Source organism: Balearica regulorum, chromosome 12, assembly GCF_011004875.1.
Source record: "Balearica regulorum gibbericeps isolate bBalReg1 chromosome 12, bBalReg1.pri, whole genome shotgun sequence".
Lineage (NCBI taxonomy): Eukaryota > Metazoa > Chordata > Aves > Gruiformes > Gruidae > Balearica > Balearica regulorum.
The window spans coordinates 20,508,059-20,523,059 of NC_046195.1; the positions used below are offsets into that span (position 1 = coordinate 20,508,059).

The 15,001-nt window shown below is 42.8% G+C and overlaps 1 protein-coding gene across 2 annotated transcripts; it reads left to right on the forward strand.

The window, feature by feature from the left end:
• Nucleotides 1-4,058: 4,058 nt before the first annotated feature.
• On the forward strand, nucleotides 4,059-9,913 carry MTFMT (mitochondrial methionyl-tRNA formyltransferase). Of its 2 annotated transcripts, XM_075763980.1 has the most exons (10): nucleotides 4,059-4,547; nucleotides 5,069-5,281; nucleotides 5,706-5,828; nucleotides 6,649-6,751; nucleotides 7,338-7,413; nucleotides 7,895-7,986; nucleotides 8,500-8,581; nucleotides 9,076-9,158; nucleotides 9,484-9,714; nucleotides 9,862-9,913. In XM_075763980.1, the coding sequence occupies exons 1-9, from the start codon at nucleotides 4,399-4,401 to the stop codon at nucleotides 9,682-9,684; spliced, it is 1,122 nt and encodes a 373-aa protein (XP_075620095.1). In that variant the 5' UTR covers nucleotides 4,059-4,398; the 3' UTR covers nucleotides 9,685-9,714; nucleotides 9,862-9,913. The 2 variants fall into 2 exon arrangements, with proteins under 2 accessions (XP_075620095.1, XP_075620094.1); XM_075763979.1 differs by having other exon boundaries at nucleotides 4,060-4,547; nucleotides 9,484-9,913.
• The last annotated feature ends 5,088 nt before the right edge of the window (nucleotides 9,914-15,001 follow it).

Below are 15,001 nucleotides of genomic sequence, written 5' to 3' on the forward strand. Positions count from 1 at the left end.
AAACACACCTCTTTAGTGGGTCCATTTACAGCACGAGGTGAATGACCTTTTCCCAAAGAACGAACCATAGGAACTTTCAGCTGATTTGCTCAAGCTATTGGCCTAATCAGTATTAAAAGAGCACACCAAGTGGAATGACACTCAGTAATGAGTTACTCTGGAGTTAAAATAAATGATAATGTTCATTCTGCCTGGCTCGGTCCTCATTGCATAAAGGAAGTATGTCCTGATAAAGCAGATATTACTTTTTTTTTTTTTTTTTTTTTGTGAATGGTCATTCTAAGGCTCTCAGAGCATCTTACAACAGCAACTGACTTTGCAGGCAAAGCACAAAACACCCATCAGAGATTTTGCCATCCCTGTTTCACAGGACTGGCAACAGTTGGCTAAGTCAACAGACTGCTAAGAGGCTTTGCAGCACCTTTTTGTGCCTGATGTGCTGTCTCTTTGTGTCAGCCACCCTGGGAAAGGAGGATTCCTCCTCCCTGAACTACCTGATCCATGGATGGAGCTGCGTATCTCCAAGCAATCTAGACATCTCTCAGTGACGGGCTTGGAGCACCCAGCTAGCACTGGTTAGCTTAAGTTTAATGGGAGATGGGCACAGTGTCCATATGTTTGTCCTGTTCTTGGTGTTTTCCGGCTTGAAATAAGTGTCTTTGGCATTGAAGCTGTGTTCCAGTGTGATTAATCCTTTGAATCCCACCTCACGTCCAATTCAGAGCTTCCTCTGGCTGCCCCGTGAAATTTCACCCAGCAGACATGCATACTCTGCAAACAGAGATGTTTTACTGTTCAACGTCAGCCTGGCAGCGATCGGATGGGAGCTCACACTGAGAAACACATCCTCTGGGAAACAAGAGCTCCTCTCTGCTGGAGGAGGCAGGTCGAGCCAGGACGTGACACCACACTGTAATTTGTGCCATCTTTCCTCCACATTTCAAGTTGGATCACTTAAAAAGTGCCATCACACTAGGGAACGCTTTTCTAGTGTCCTTGTGACCTTTCCAATGCCAGGGAAGAGGTACATTGACAGGCAAGCGGTCTCACAACCTACACAACCAAATCCTCTGGCTCGCTGCCTTTGAGAAAGGCACAAAGAAAATGCCTTTTCCACATAGTGCAATCTCTGAGTAGAGGAATGGAGACACTAACCATGGTGAAGAGGTGGCTGTAACAGAAGGAGGCCGACTGCAAAGCCCCAGAAGGTCCCTTTTCATCCCAAGTTCCTACATGGCTTGATTTATCTATCTATATTTTAATTAAATAAAAAACAACTTCCCCGACTGCTGTGTGGAAGCTGGACATTACTGTATAATCCATGTTTCCCTCAACTGAAGCCTCTGAAACCAGGTGGAGAAACCTGATCAGAGGAGACAGAGTGCCTGCAGCCCCTGGGAAGTCATGGGCAGCTCTGCGGCTCCTCAGTGGTCATTTGGGTCCGGTCCTGCCTTTGGGTTGTTTGCAGAAGAGGCGTCCGACAGCTCCTCTCACACCAGAGACCCCCAAAGCCCTACTGCAGCCTTTGCAAGTCCCATGTCCCACAGCCAGCGGCGAAGCGATGGGCTCCCTCTGCTCGCCTCCCTGGGGCGGAGTGGCGTGGGTCAGGGACAAGCCCTAGTGCACCAGCACAGCAGTTCCCATTCCACCCCCCATGTCTCCCAAAAATAGCATCAGGATGCAGGTAGGTGGCTGAGATGCCTTTAAAACTCAGCGTACGTGGAAATAAAACCAGTTTCCCACTGGTTACAGTTGGCCCTTGTGCCCAGTAATCCTCTCCTTCCCCAGAGGACCACGAACGTGCTCAGGAGCAATCTCTTCAGCAACGGCCACGAGTGTTTTAGTTCGAATTTCCCCTGACAACACTGGCACTCTTTAACAGGAGATATCGTTTTACTTCTTGGAGACACTTTCAGTGTCTTTGGCTAGGAAGCAAAGTGGAGATAGGACATTGATTTGTGTTCTGCTTCCTCCTCAGATTTGTCTTCACTACTCTTAGGAAGAACTCGTCTGACCTTGGCATTTTAGTTTTGCTTATCTTTTTTGATCCCTCCTGTGTCTTTGACCCGAAATGCCTGGTTACAGAATAACTAAACATTCAGGGTTGTTCTTTTTTTTTCCATGTACAAAAGCAGAGTTCAAATGCAGCAGGAAAGCAAGATTTGTGAGGGGTTTTTTTTTTTTTGGTGAAAGAATCAGATTGTTGCTTTCATTCTGCTGGAAAAATTTACCTCGAAATAAATCTTCAGTTAAAATTCATGTACACTGTGTCCAAGGCATACTACTAAATAACAGCCATAATCTGTTGGAACTGTACAGTTGTATCAGAGCTGAGGATGAATTACTTGGGAGCAAGTGTACTGGAGTGAATTTAAGCCCACTTCATAAATTCATTGCAAATGAAACATTAATTGCTTCATGTGCAAGTCTGACAAAAACTCAGCACGGAGTTTCAGTAGTTCCAGGAGCCTTAACTACAGGCAGAACTGAGAATCTTTCTCCAGGGTTTAAGTCCCCTGACGAGTAGGAGATGAACCTCCGCACACAGTTTAATGCCTCCCGCGCCAGGATCCAATACCTGGAAATTAACACCAAGCAGCAGCCGGATGCCAGGTTTGAATTCCCACCTTTTGGGCAACGTTTGGGCCGCCCAACATGCAGTATGCCCCTGGCCTTTCTGAGGTGCTGATGATAAATCCGGGGTTTCAACCAAGACCCCAGAGAGCTGGTATGCTCCTGCACAACACAGGATGTCTCCTTCCAGTAATTGTGCTGTCTGGTTCTGGAAACCATTGTTTTTCAGCATCTGGGATATTATGCGGTCAAATTTTTTCAGCATCTGAGATAAGTGGTCAAATTACAGAGTGTGGAACACTGCTTCCTCTCTTTGGACCCGATACCCGTAAGCGCCTGTAATCGCTTAGTGATTGTGCAACAACTAATTGTTCCCTGTTTACCTGCTCCATACTATCTGTGGTAAGACTGACTGCCCTTCTCCCCGTGTCCACTTTCCAAGATGAACTACACAGGCTGCTTTAATCTCTTCTCGAGCAGGAGCCATTCCTTCATCCTTGCTACCCTCTTTTTTATTTTTTACCATATCCTTTCATTTATGCACCCTGAGATGAAGCAGCTGAAATTGCTGTGTCCTGCATGCAAATAAAATGAGGATTTTCATGGGGGTCCTGAAGTAATAACTACATTTTCTAGAGCAATGTATCTTTATGTACTGATTCTCAACTAGGAAATTACCTCGGTATTTGGCAGCGTATTCTCCTTTTCTCACGTTGTAGGGATCTAAGCACCTTGGTTAGGATGGCCTGACTCATTTTTTTTAACCTGTAACAGCATTTTCTCATTATTTTTCCTTTGTTTCTACCTCTGGAGATGAAGGCATCTTCCCTGAGAGAAGAAAGCCCCAATGATGGGCAAGAAAGATGTAAAGAAGGGAATGAATATGCACAAAATTTCACTTTCCTTAGCGATCCTTCCCTCGTGTATCCGTCTGACATAAATTCTGTCATCCAATTTCCAAGTAATTTACATGTTATCACTGGCATATAGGAAACATTTCCAGATTCTCACATTCCATGTTTTACAAATTCCTAGTGTCAAAGACTGTAGGATATACTGTGATTTAAATGCGTAGGAAATTTGCGTATGTAATTTACATTAAATGAAAAGCTACACAAATAAACCATCTTCCCATGATGGAAAAGAATGTTCTTAGTAGAATGGTAAAATATTTTCATTCTTATGTTATGGGAGTAGATAGTTCTTTAAGTGGTTATTCTGACCCCATCGTTTACAAGAAAACATTCTTTAAATTATAATCACTGTTAAAACAAAGCTGTCCACAGAGGCAGACACAGAAACTAGCTTTTCAAATGCTGCATCAGAGCCAGCAGAAAATTAGTGCCTGCGGTGTCAACACCCCTTTCTGGCCGACGTTTCTCCGCGTTATCTTCGCACTGAGGCAGAGCGGCCGATTTACAGTCACGACGGCCAGGGTTACGGGTCCATCGCCACGGGAAACGCCCGCTCGGGCAGCACCAACACTGTGGAAAGACAGAAGCCGGGGCTGGAGGCCGCGCTCGGGGTGCGCTGCCGAGACCAGGGCTGAGGCAGAGGCCTGGCTGCGCTCCCCGGGACCGCTCCCCTTTCCCTCGGCGCGGTGCTACAGCCTCGGGCCGGGGACGCGCTACCCGCGGGGGAGCACCGTGCCCTGGAGCGCAGCTCAGAGCGCTGCCCCAGTACTAACAGTGACTCCCCGCCGACCCGCACCAAGATGGCGCCGCCACCTCAGCCCGAGGGGCGGCAGCGGAAAGTCCCTCGCCCCGCCCCGAGGCGGGCTCCGCGCGCCCGCGTGCGTCATCACCCAGCGCCGGAAGCGCCGCGATGCGCGGCAGGCTGTTGCGAGCTTGGCGTGAGGGGGTGAAGGCGGCGCGCGGGGCGGCGGGGCGCGCGGGGGCGCCGCCATGGCGGGTGCTCTTCTTCGGCACCGACCGCTTCGCTGTCACCGCCCTGCGGGCCCTGGAGGCGGCCAGGTACGGCCCGGTACCGCCCGCCGGCGGGGACTGCGGGGAGTCGGCCGAGGCCGTGAGAGAGGGGCTGAGGGGACGGGGACTGAGGGGGGACGGCAAGGGCTGCGGGGGTGAGGGAGAGCTGGGCACCGAGCGGGGGGGGGGGGGGTGGGGGCTGGTGATGGGGCTCGGGGGCCGTGGGGGATGAGCTGGGCTCGGGGGGCAGGGTCTTGGGTTGGGCAGAGGTTGGTAGGGAAGGGCTGGGGACCTTAGGGTGGGACAGGGCCCCTGGTGTCACGAGTGGGTCGATGGAGGGGGATCATGGGGGGGGGTTGGGTGTCTGGGATTGAAAGGAGTGGGGGGGGGGTTGGGGGGTAGCGGGGCTGGGAGGTTGGGGTCGGTGAAGGGAGGCTGGGGACCACGGGAGGGGTGGGAGTTGGAGGTGCAGGTGCTGTGGTAGGGCACAGCAAGGGGTGAGGGTGACCCGGCCTTCATCTCTCTCTTGCTCTGCCTACATGAGGCCTTTAATGCCTTGTGCACCCCAGGGAGCCCAGCGAGGACTCACTCGTGTCCAGGCTGGAGGTGGTGACCCTGCCGTCCCGCCTGCCTGGGGACCTGCCTGTGAGGAGCTGTGCCCGGGAGCTCCGGCTGCCTGTTCACGAGTGGCCGCACACAGGACCTGAGGGGCAGTTTGATGTGGGTGTGGTGGCATCATTTGGACGCCTCCTAAGTGAGGACCTTATTCTGCAGTTCCCATAGTAAGTGACTTGACAGGACATCTGTCATTGCTTTGTTAGCAAAGCTAGACTCTGGTTTTGAGTCAGCACCTGTGACTTGTAGCAGGTGAGGTCAGCTTCTTCCCTGGGTTCATCTGCTTAGCTTGAGCCCTACTTCTGTTGTTTTGAGGTTCGCTGTTGTTCTTTAACGTGTCGATGGAGATCTATGCAAATGTTCAGTACAATGTGTTTACCTTCGCTCCTCTCCTTGCTGTGCTCACTGAGAAAACTACGATTAATAGTGTGAATATTCCTTTTACTGCTTTAAATATACCTTTATATTTCAGAAGGTCTGAGCAAGTAATTCTTAAAGAAGTTTCAGTGTAGTAAATGTCGCACGCACATTTACATATGGGTTCAGCTTTACGTACTGTTCTTATTCTAACTTTAAAATATTTCAATTCAGTGGCGTGCTGAATGTCCATCCCAGCTGTCTCCCACGATGGCGTGGTCCTGCACCAATAATCCACACAGTGCTTCATGGTGATAAAGTGACTGGGGTGACAATTATGGAAATAAGGCCAAAAAGGTATGTTAGAAATGCTTCCCAAAACAACTCGTGGCTTCTCAGGACTTTAAATCATCACCACTTAAGTCATCATTTAAATCTTTTTATGTAATCAGTTGTTGTGTGGTTGTTTTTTTTAATGTGTGTTTGTGTTTAATATTAAAATTTAAAACACTTAGAAGCTTTCATCTGACCATATGAGACTTGCCACAAATGCAGTATTTTAGCGAGTGTGTAATTTGCACTCTAGACTCTAGGCCTGTTCTGTAATTCTTAGCGTTGCTACAGGGAGCAGGCAGAGAGCAAACAGTCACACAGCTAAATGGGTAGGCTGAAGAAGAGAACGGGTTTTCGGACTTCAGTCACCTGTAACCTCCTGTAAGTGAAACAGAGGACAAGAAATTGCCTGTCTAGGAATGACAGAGAGATTGTATCTCTTAGTTTCAGCACAAATTCTGGCTTAAAAGACTTGTGAAAACACATTATTGTAGTTATCTTTTCCTTCTTAGATGCCTTTCTGGTAATAGATCTCAGGAAAGTGCGAAACAAATTTCTTCTGAGTACTTCAGGTTGTTTCTTCTGAGATATTACACTTCTGAACTGTAAATTGTGCATCATATCAATCTCAGCTTGCTGAGATGAATCTTGCTTGCCAAGATATATCTGATACTCTTTTCCCTGTGTTGTCGTATGAACCAAACATTGATAATTGTGAAAAATAAAGTTTCAGAGGAAAAAAGGGTAATTAGTGACTGAGTTAATGTATTGGATGTAGACTTTTGAACTGCTAATTGAGTTATAGCTTCTCCTCCAATAAGCTTGTATGGTTTTTGCCTTATAGGTTTGATGTAGGTCCAATTATTAAGCAAGAAGAGTTTGCTGTGCCTCCCCGCTGTACTGCGAAGGAGCTGGAAGCGATGTTATCAAAGATGGGTGCAAACATGGTAAAGTCTTGCAAGCTAGTGTCACTTCTGATGAGTACCTTACTTTTAACATGTGTAAACAGAATTCTTTTTAATCTTGTTCTGAGCTGACTGTAACTGTTAAGAGGAGAGTGAACTGAAATTTAGTGTTTGTGAGCACTTTGCCTTGCTGAGAGGAAAGCTGAGTGGTGTGTGATAAGCTGTCAGCGTTGGTCCTGTGCATTGCTGTTCCGTTTCTGTTCGGTGAAGAACTTTGTGTGGAAACAGTGCTGAGTCTTCTTTCATTGAAGTGAATGTCTCTGGTTTTGTCTTAATAATCAGCTTTTGTCCTGCTTTAGGATTAATACCAGAGAGGTGATAATCCATAAAAGCATACTTGGTTTTTTTTTTTTAAAATTGTGATTCAGTGGGAAGGATGCCTTTAATGTTTTTGTGTGTATGATACAAGTCTTCTGAATATGCTGACCCAATTTTCTAAGAGCTCACAGGAAAGTTTCACTGATGAAAAATTAAGTACTATATTTGTATGTCTTGGATTTACTGTTACTGATAATAAATATACTCTACTTAGCTTTGCTAATATTCTGTACAAAAATTAATTTTGCAGCTGATATCAGTTTTGAAAAACTTGCCTGAAAGTTTAAAAAATAAAAAAGAGCAACCAAAAGGAGGAGTAACATTTGGTAGGTACACATCATATTTAATGTAACTTGTTCATTTTTACTTTTATCAGCTAGAAAACTAAGTTTCTTCCTGCTGTGTTGGGTTAAGTCTTCTTCAGACTTACTCCATTCATGTTTCTTTTTCCAGTTGCCTGTACAATATCAAAATCACTAATGATGCCACAAAATCTGAGTGAGTTTGTTACTCTTTGTGGTGGTAATGCAGACATAAGTGTTACAGCTGTGCTCATAAATACATGTTATCAGTTTGCAGTGCAATGGGTAAATAAGAGGACAACTGAGAATAAAGTATAAATAATCCAAATTGAGGGTTTTAGAAAAATCTTTTCTCCAGTTGTTGTCTAAGTTACCTATGGCTAGATGGTAAATCTGCCATTGGTCAGGATAAAATTGGGTTTAAAATAGGATAAAATAGTACAGCTATTTGTTTGCAAAAATATGCAAAACAAAATATGAAGCTTTCTAATTTCTTTCCCCTCAGCTCCTAAAATATCTATAGCTAAGAGCTGTATAAAATGGGAAGAGCAAACGGCCGCACAAATAATTCAGTTGCATCGTGCAATAGGAAATATGGTAAGACAGTGGATTTTTTTTAAACCCTTTTCTATCCTCTGGCATGTCTGAGTTTGGTGTGGATATTTTAAGTAATGACTAAACCTCAAGTTTAGCTATTTTAACCTCTAAAACCTAGCATGTGTTTTAAAATCCGAGGTAGAATTAATGTGGAGGAGGATTTTCATGAACTTGATCCCAAGTGTGAAATCAGCTCAATAGTTTTGTATCGTTTCCTTAGCTCAGATTCCCACTGATGCATTTGAGAGGGTTGCCAAACGCTGTAACGACATCTTTGCGTGACAGTAAGCAGTGCAAACAGCTATTGTAGTTAGTTGCTTAACTCATTGCTGCATATACATATCGCTCTCATGTCAGTGAGATGAGGAAGAACAAGGAAAACTAGGTATAATAAGGAAAGTCTCTTATCTAGACATATATGTAGATTTTTCCCCTAATGTTATTATCACAGGTATCTTGCATAATTAAAAAACCTGGAAATTGTGAAAATATTGTGTCATCTTCTGTTTCCAGTTTCCTTTGCAGACACTCTGGAAGGGTACTACTGTTAAACTTCTGGATTTTGTGGAAGTGGATAATATCCCTGGTTTTGCTGGTATTTACTTTTAAATTAAGTTAAATTTTCCTGTCTCTTCAAACATTGTTTCGGACATCGTACACAATTGTACTAAACAATAGCTTTGAGTGAGCAGCGGGTTTAGTCCTGTGAATCCTGAGATTGGAGGATTTTAATCCTCAAATGAGTTAGGAGATCTTCTAATGCCATTGTCTGGGGATCTCTCACGAGGAAAGCTTTTCCTGTGTAGTATCGCTTAAAGCATTTTCCATCGTAGTTTGAGAGTCTGGAAGCCTTGTGGGCCAAGCGGTGTGCCAAAGCACCCAGGGCTTAATGGCTGTTTATGGATCAGATCAGCAGCAGTGCCAGAGAGTGACTGTTCTGATTCTCCCCTGCTCATTTGGGTATAATAAAATATTTTTGAGCGAAATAGTGACTCAAGACAATTATCATGCCTCAGAGAGACCTAAGAGTTTCAAACTTTTTTGTACTTGTTGGCGTAAAGATGCAAGACAATCTTTCTTTGCTTTTAGATCGAGTATTAAACGACCATGGAGCTGTTCCTGGTTTGCTACTATACCATAAAGCATCCCAAATGCTGATAGCTCGCTGCAAGGTGGGTTTTCCCCCTTTGTTTCATATTCACTGCCCTAAAGATGAATTTTCTAGCATTGGTCTGTTACATAACTTTTGTCTCAATTGTCCATTGTTATTTGCTGAACTAGTGTATAGTAGCATCAGTCTTTTTTTTTTTTGGATACCTTGAAGAACTTTTAATTTTGACTCACAGGCTTTTCACTTGCAAGCAAATATTTGACTTGTAATGTACACTTGATGACATTAAATAAAATACGTTTTGTAAGCTAACCTAGTAAGAACTAAAGATGATCATTTTAAAACGTGGAAGAAGCTTACTGCCAATTTTTTGTCTTTATTTTTAGGAAGGCTGGATCGGAATCAAAACAGTCGTATTAAAGAAGAAGCTTACAGCAGTTGACTTCTACAATGGATATATGCATTCTTGGTTCCAGGAGAACGTAACAACAGTTCATCAGGAATGCAGATTTGAAACACTCAAACTTAAAACAACAAAAAAGACTCTGACAGAGAGGGGAATATTGGCACAGGATGTAAAACAATAGATGTATTTTAAAATGTGGAAAAAGATATCTGTAAGTTAATAGTAATATAAAATATTTCAGTGCCTGCCTATAATACTCAACTTAAAGGGGTTTCCTCCCAAAGTGTTTGATGTTACTGTCATCTGCATGTTTTCATCGTGGATTCCTGATGATACGTATTTCTCTTTCCCCATCAAGGAAGAGAATCTCTGTGAATGCTGAAGATAGTGAATAAATTCCTGTTTCCACTGTTGGGTAATAAATTTATTTTTATACAATGTTTTCAATTTTTTTTTTTTGAGGACTATTGGTATAATTTTCTTCAAGGACAAGTTGGGTGCAGTTACTTTAATCTGGAAATGTTAAAAAGCCATGCTTCTTTAATTCATACGTGGTTTCGTCAAAGTGAGATTCTAAGGACAGAAGCCTGTTGCATTTCTGAATAATTTATGTCAAATATCTTCTCATCTGTCATAGGGTGTCTAGCAAAAGAGAATCCATGCAATGTTTTTCTTACAACTTTGCAATACTTGTCCGTGGAAGATTTTCTAGTGAAATTAATGGATGGAATTTGTCGAGGATTATCTGCTCTACCTCTTAGATTGTCTGGTTTGAATTTCTTGCAGAGCCTTAAACTACCTTTGTATCCCCACGCTGAGATGAATAACTTGAGCCTCAGCTGGGAGCATCTGGAGAATATTTTCCTTGTCTGTGATAGTTTTCTTAAGAATCAACTATTCTTAACACAAAAAACATCCCTTCCTTCTGACTGGAATTTGACACGACGTCTTGATATAATTCCATACTTGGAGCTGTGTGCAGTTGGTCATAAGCGGTTTTTGGAGTTGTTTGCTAGGTGGAGTTTTATGAGCAGGTTTCTGAGGGGTTTTTGGTGTGATCAACCTTTCCCTTTTTGTTTTCTATTCTTGATTATATATTTTCTTTTACCAACAATAACGTTACTTGACAAGCTTAATTTCAAGCTTTGTGTTGATCTTGCAGAATTCCTCCATATTGCACTACTAGATATTTCGATTAATTGGATAAAGAACTGGCTGATGCACTTTATTGATATTACATGTTGTTGACCCCTTTAGTTATAATATCCTGTAGTGCTACAAGTTGAATCCACATCAGAGCTCATCTGTATCTGTGTTTAAATTGTTTCTATTCGTAATCCCTCTGAATAACTTTGCCATTGACTCTAAGGAGCGGGGGGTAAGTCTTGTCACGTGAAATGTTACAATCATTCTTGATTCATGGGAAGTTAAATGAAATTTTATCTCCCCCCCTCCCCAATCCAACAATCCTTGCCAACTGCTTAATTACATGTGTCTTCCTGCATCTTCCTCTTGTGTAGTCTTAGTCTACGGACACTTCCATAATGCTGGAACTCAGTTTCACTGAGTCTCAGATTTAGAAAGGGAATAAAGGGACTATTCCTATGCTATTCTAATCGGAGATCTCATCCAGTTAGGTTAGATCTTATCTTAGGACCAACATGTTTATTTGGGCCTGTTGACTTTGAAAATGCTGTAAATAGTAGATACCGTTTAACGTCATCCATGAATGCCAGCTGCTAGTTTTAGTGACCTGCATGTGATGTGAGCACATAATTTTGTTTCCTTTTAAATTTGGAAAAGAAAAATTTACTATGTATATTTGCTTTTCAATACAAGTGACTTTGTTTTCATCTCATTGATTCTGTTTCTGATCTATAAACTTGTCATTCACTTTGTTCAGTAGATATTTTTCTTTGATCTCTTTAGCTTTTCTGATCAATTTCTTACCTATCCTATTTAATAATATTTTTTATCATCTTTTCCTTTTTGTTTTCATATCTTATAATATATCCCACTTAATTGATATTTGTGTTTCATCCATCCAGACAATTCGTGTTCTGCTGCCATACTTTCTGATGAGAGAAGTTTTTACTTGTTGAGGAGTTAATCTAATCCAAGCTTTTCCTCACCCTGCCTTTGGTTAATGGCATATATAAGAATCATAGAATAATTTAGGTTGGAAAAGATGTTTAAGATCATAATGTCCAACCATAAACCTAACACTGCTGAGTCAAGAAGGAGCATTTAATGTGAAGAACCCCAAAACTGATGACTCTCTCCCTTTCTTTCCTTAGATGTAGTGTAGCACTGTGAGGATAACTGCAAAACCAAGACTGGCCAGATCTTAGGAGCTGCTCTAGTGTTGCTGACTTTATTCTTGCTTTTCCTGAACACTGCTGAAGTAAAAGCAGGGCCGCTGGAGCTATTCAGACTTGGGGAGGCACTGTTCTGTTACCTTCATATTTACAGCATTATCACTGAAATTTTAAAAGTCTCAAAAGGAGAAAAAACAAATAATTATGGGAGTTGTGTAGGGTTGGTGTTAGAATGGTTCTGTTTTGCTCATGCTCATCCTCTTCCACATGTCCTTTTGGCTCTTCAGACTTTTCAATGCATTCATGTCTTTTCAAGCACTCGGGTCTGAAACTTAAAGCTTAAGTCAAGTGTTGAATTCATGAGACATATCAAGGTGACAGGAGCTTGACACGCTCGAGTGTGACTCACTGAATGAAAGAAAGCAAAAAAAAAATCTAGAAAAACGTGTTATATAACATGGATTAAAATGTTTCTGAAGAAGCATCTGTTGAAGCAGATGCTGCAGTATTTTTCTTTCATCGCCATTGGTCCAACAATTAATCTGCCTCCGACGGGTTTTCCAGAACACATGATCCTCCAAGAAATCCAAGCCTGTGAATCGGAGTCAAAAGCTGGAAACAACAGTAAGGTGGAAGCCAGGCTCCCGTGGAGAATTTCTCTTGTCTTTGACCGCAGACTCAAGGCTGCAATTTGTGCTGCAGAAATTCAAAACCTGGCAAGTTTGTTTCTAAGTGAATGATATATTTTAGTGCCTTGCTCCCTCCTACTTACTACTTGCAAGTAAAGCTGGTGAAGTCATTTTGCTCTTACTCTGTTCAGATCAGTTTATGGACGGGTTAGCTGTCACGCCAATGGAAGGGGGAGTGGGTGGGTGGGATTTTTGTGGGGATGGTGGGGTGGGTTTGGGGTTTTTCTGGGGTTTGTTACATCGTTGGTCTCAGTTGTGTGGCTGCTTGCTTTGTGTTTTCCCAGTTGGAGCTTCTGGGAATCGGTTATTTTTAAAGAAACTGACAGTCATCATTGGAATGCAAATATTCAGTGTTTGCCAAGGATAAGAATATTTTCTCTGAAGTGTCTTCTCCACAGATAGTGAGGGGTTTTGACCCTAATCAGCTGTATGGTAGGGGTCTGGCCTCAGGCATGGATTGTATCAGAAGTTGAATTAGCAAAGAAATTAGTATACAAAAAAACCCCAAACAACCTACCACCACAATTTATAGGTAACTTGAAGCACAAATGACACAGAATTTTGGACTTAGGAGATTTTAGTTATCTGTTAGCATGGGTGGACCCATCTTTTCTGATGTACCAGGTCCCTAGGCACTGGAAAATGAATTGTGGTTCATTATGACCTGAGCAAAATGAACGGTGAGATGTGATTCCCACAGAAACAATATCAAAAGTTCAGGCAATTTAGGGTTAAAAGTTTTTAGATGACCAAACTGTTAAATCAACTGTTTAGTTCTAAGAATGACTTTTGAGGAAAACTTTGCTTTTTTTGAACGTGCTCTGACATCATAAAGTTGATAGCAAAGAAAAATTATATGTCTCTAGCCTTTGCATCTCCAAAATGACACGGAGCAAAACAACGTTCTTGCTGGGTGGCTTTAGTGCTGCTAGTTGGAGTATCAGCTTCCAGCCAGCAGCGTGTGTGTTAGATGTTTGCATTGGAGCGAACTTGTAGGGCAGTTTGTACATTTCTCACTGATAGCTTTAGATTGTACCTTGCGTGAGGCTGTTAGTCATTGCTGGCAGGTGGTAATTTCAGTTGGAACTAAAGCATAAAGCAACAGCGAAGAGTTTGCCTGCATCATTAGGGGAGTTTGAGGTGGTGTGTGCTCAGAAACCCTGTAGATGGTGCTCGCTGCATCTCTTTTAGGTGAAAACCAACGTCAGCTGGGCAGATGATGGTGAAAAGCTAGTACAGAATGTCTTCAGTTGGCTGTTCAATACCAAATAATGTCTAAACCATATTGTAGCCAGGATACCTATACGTGTAATTTAATGTTTTGATCTGAGCAGAGTTTCCTTTAAGGCTTCTCAGAATTGCTTTCTATGCAAGATGTTATCAAAGATTAGACAGTTCTTTGTCGCTTAATAGCTAATGTCCTAGCTCTGAATGCACACAGCTTTAGCCCAGTTCTTTTATAGAGGAAAAGAGGGTAAGTTTAACTTATTTTTTTTATGGAGGATATCTTTGGCATGCTATTTTAGACATGGTAGAGAAGCTTTAAAGGGAATTCGTGTTCTCCAGGCAGCTGTTAGCCAAAATGTCTCTTTGGAAACTTTGCTTTCACCTAGCTCTGTAGGGATTTAACTCGGTAGGTAATGAAAATCTGATTATTTTTGCAGAACAGACTAAAGGAAAACGGGGCATTCACTGATGAGGTGTGGAATAGCATGTCAGGATTGACTCTGGAACACAGACACGGTGATTCAATCCCCAGTACCACTGCTGAGGTCAAGCACAGCCACCCTAGCAATTGGAAAGTGATACAGCAAAATAAAACAGCTGTCCTCCTCTCGGACGAGAGGGGGAAAGTAGCAGAGGTATTCATAGCCCCAGCATCCGCTACAGTTTGAGATCACCAAAGCCAAATTATTGGTAGAACTGCAAAACGTTTGGGCACCAGAAGGGCTCTGGTGTTGGATAGGGATGATTTCATCTTGGATTTCAAATAAATGTTAGAGGGAGTGCTATTTCCTAGGATGCTTGTGACTTGCAGTTAGAGGCATCTGTTTCACGATCTGAAACCTTACTACTCCCCTGCTTCCTAGGAAACCTCTTTATTCCTGTTTTCTGCTGAATAAATTACAAATAAACAAAAAGTGTAAGTGATTAATCACAGGAGTACTTGAGTCTTTAAAAAGTTCATTGCCAAATCCCTGAATAATTTGAAGTTTGAGACTAGACAAGAATATCTCTTCTTTTGTTTATCCTAGCTGCTGACAGCCTGATAGCTTCTGGGAAACAGTATTTTCCCTTTCTTAAAAACAGGAGGAGGGATAGGTCACTGGATTTATCTGAGCGTTGGAAACTAAGTGACCTTAATGGAAGATGCTTTGCCATTAGCCGCAAACCTGCCGACGTTTAGGAGCCAGGTCTCCTGCTTCAGCCTGTTTCTCAAGGTTGGTGGTCCAAAGGTTGAGGCCGAGGGAGGAGCGGAGTTGCAGCCTTC

Excerpts from the sequence above, each read along its gene's own strand:
- MTFMT (XM_075763980.1), top strand. The coding sequence starts at position 4,399 with ATGCGCGGCAGGCTGTTGCGAGCTTGGCGTGAGGGGGTGAAGGCGGCG. Across the intron at positions 4,548-5,068 it reads CGGGCCCTGGAGGCGGCCAG|GGAGCCCAGCGAGGACTCAC; the intron begins GTACGGCCCGGT and ends TGTGCACCCCAG. Across the intron at positions 5,282-5,705 it reads CTTATTCTGCAGTTCCCATA|TGGCGTGCTGAATGTCCATC; the intron begins GTAAGTGACTTG and ends ATTTCAATTCAG.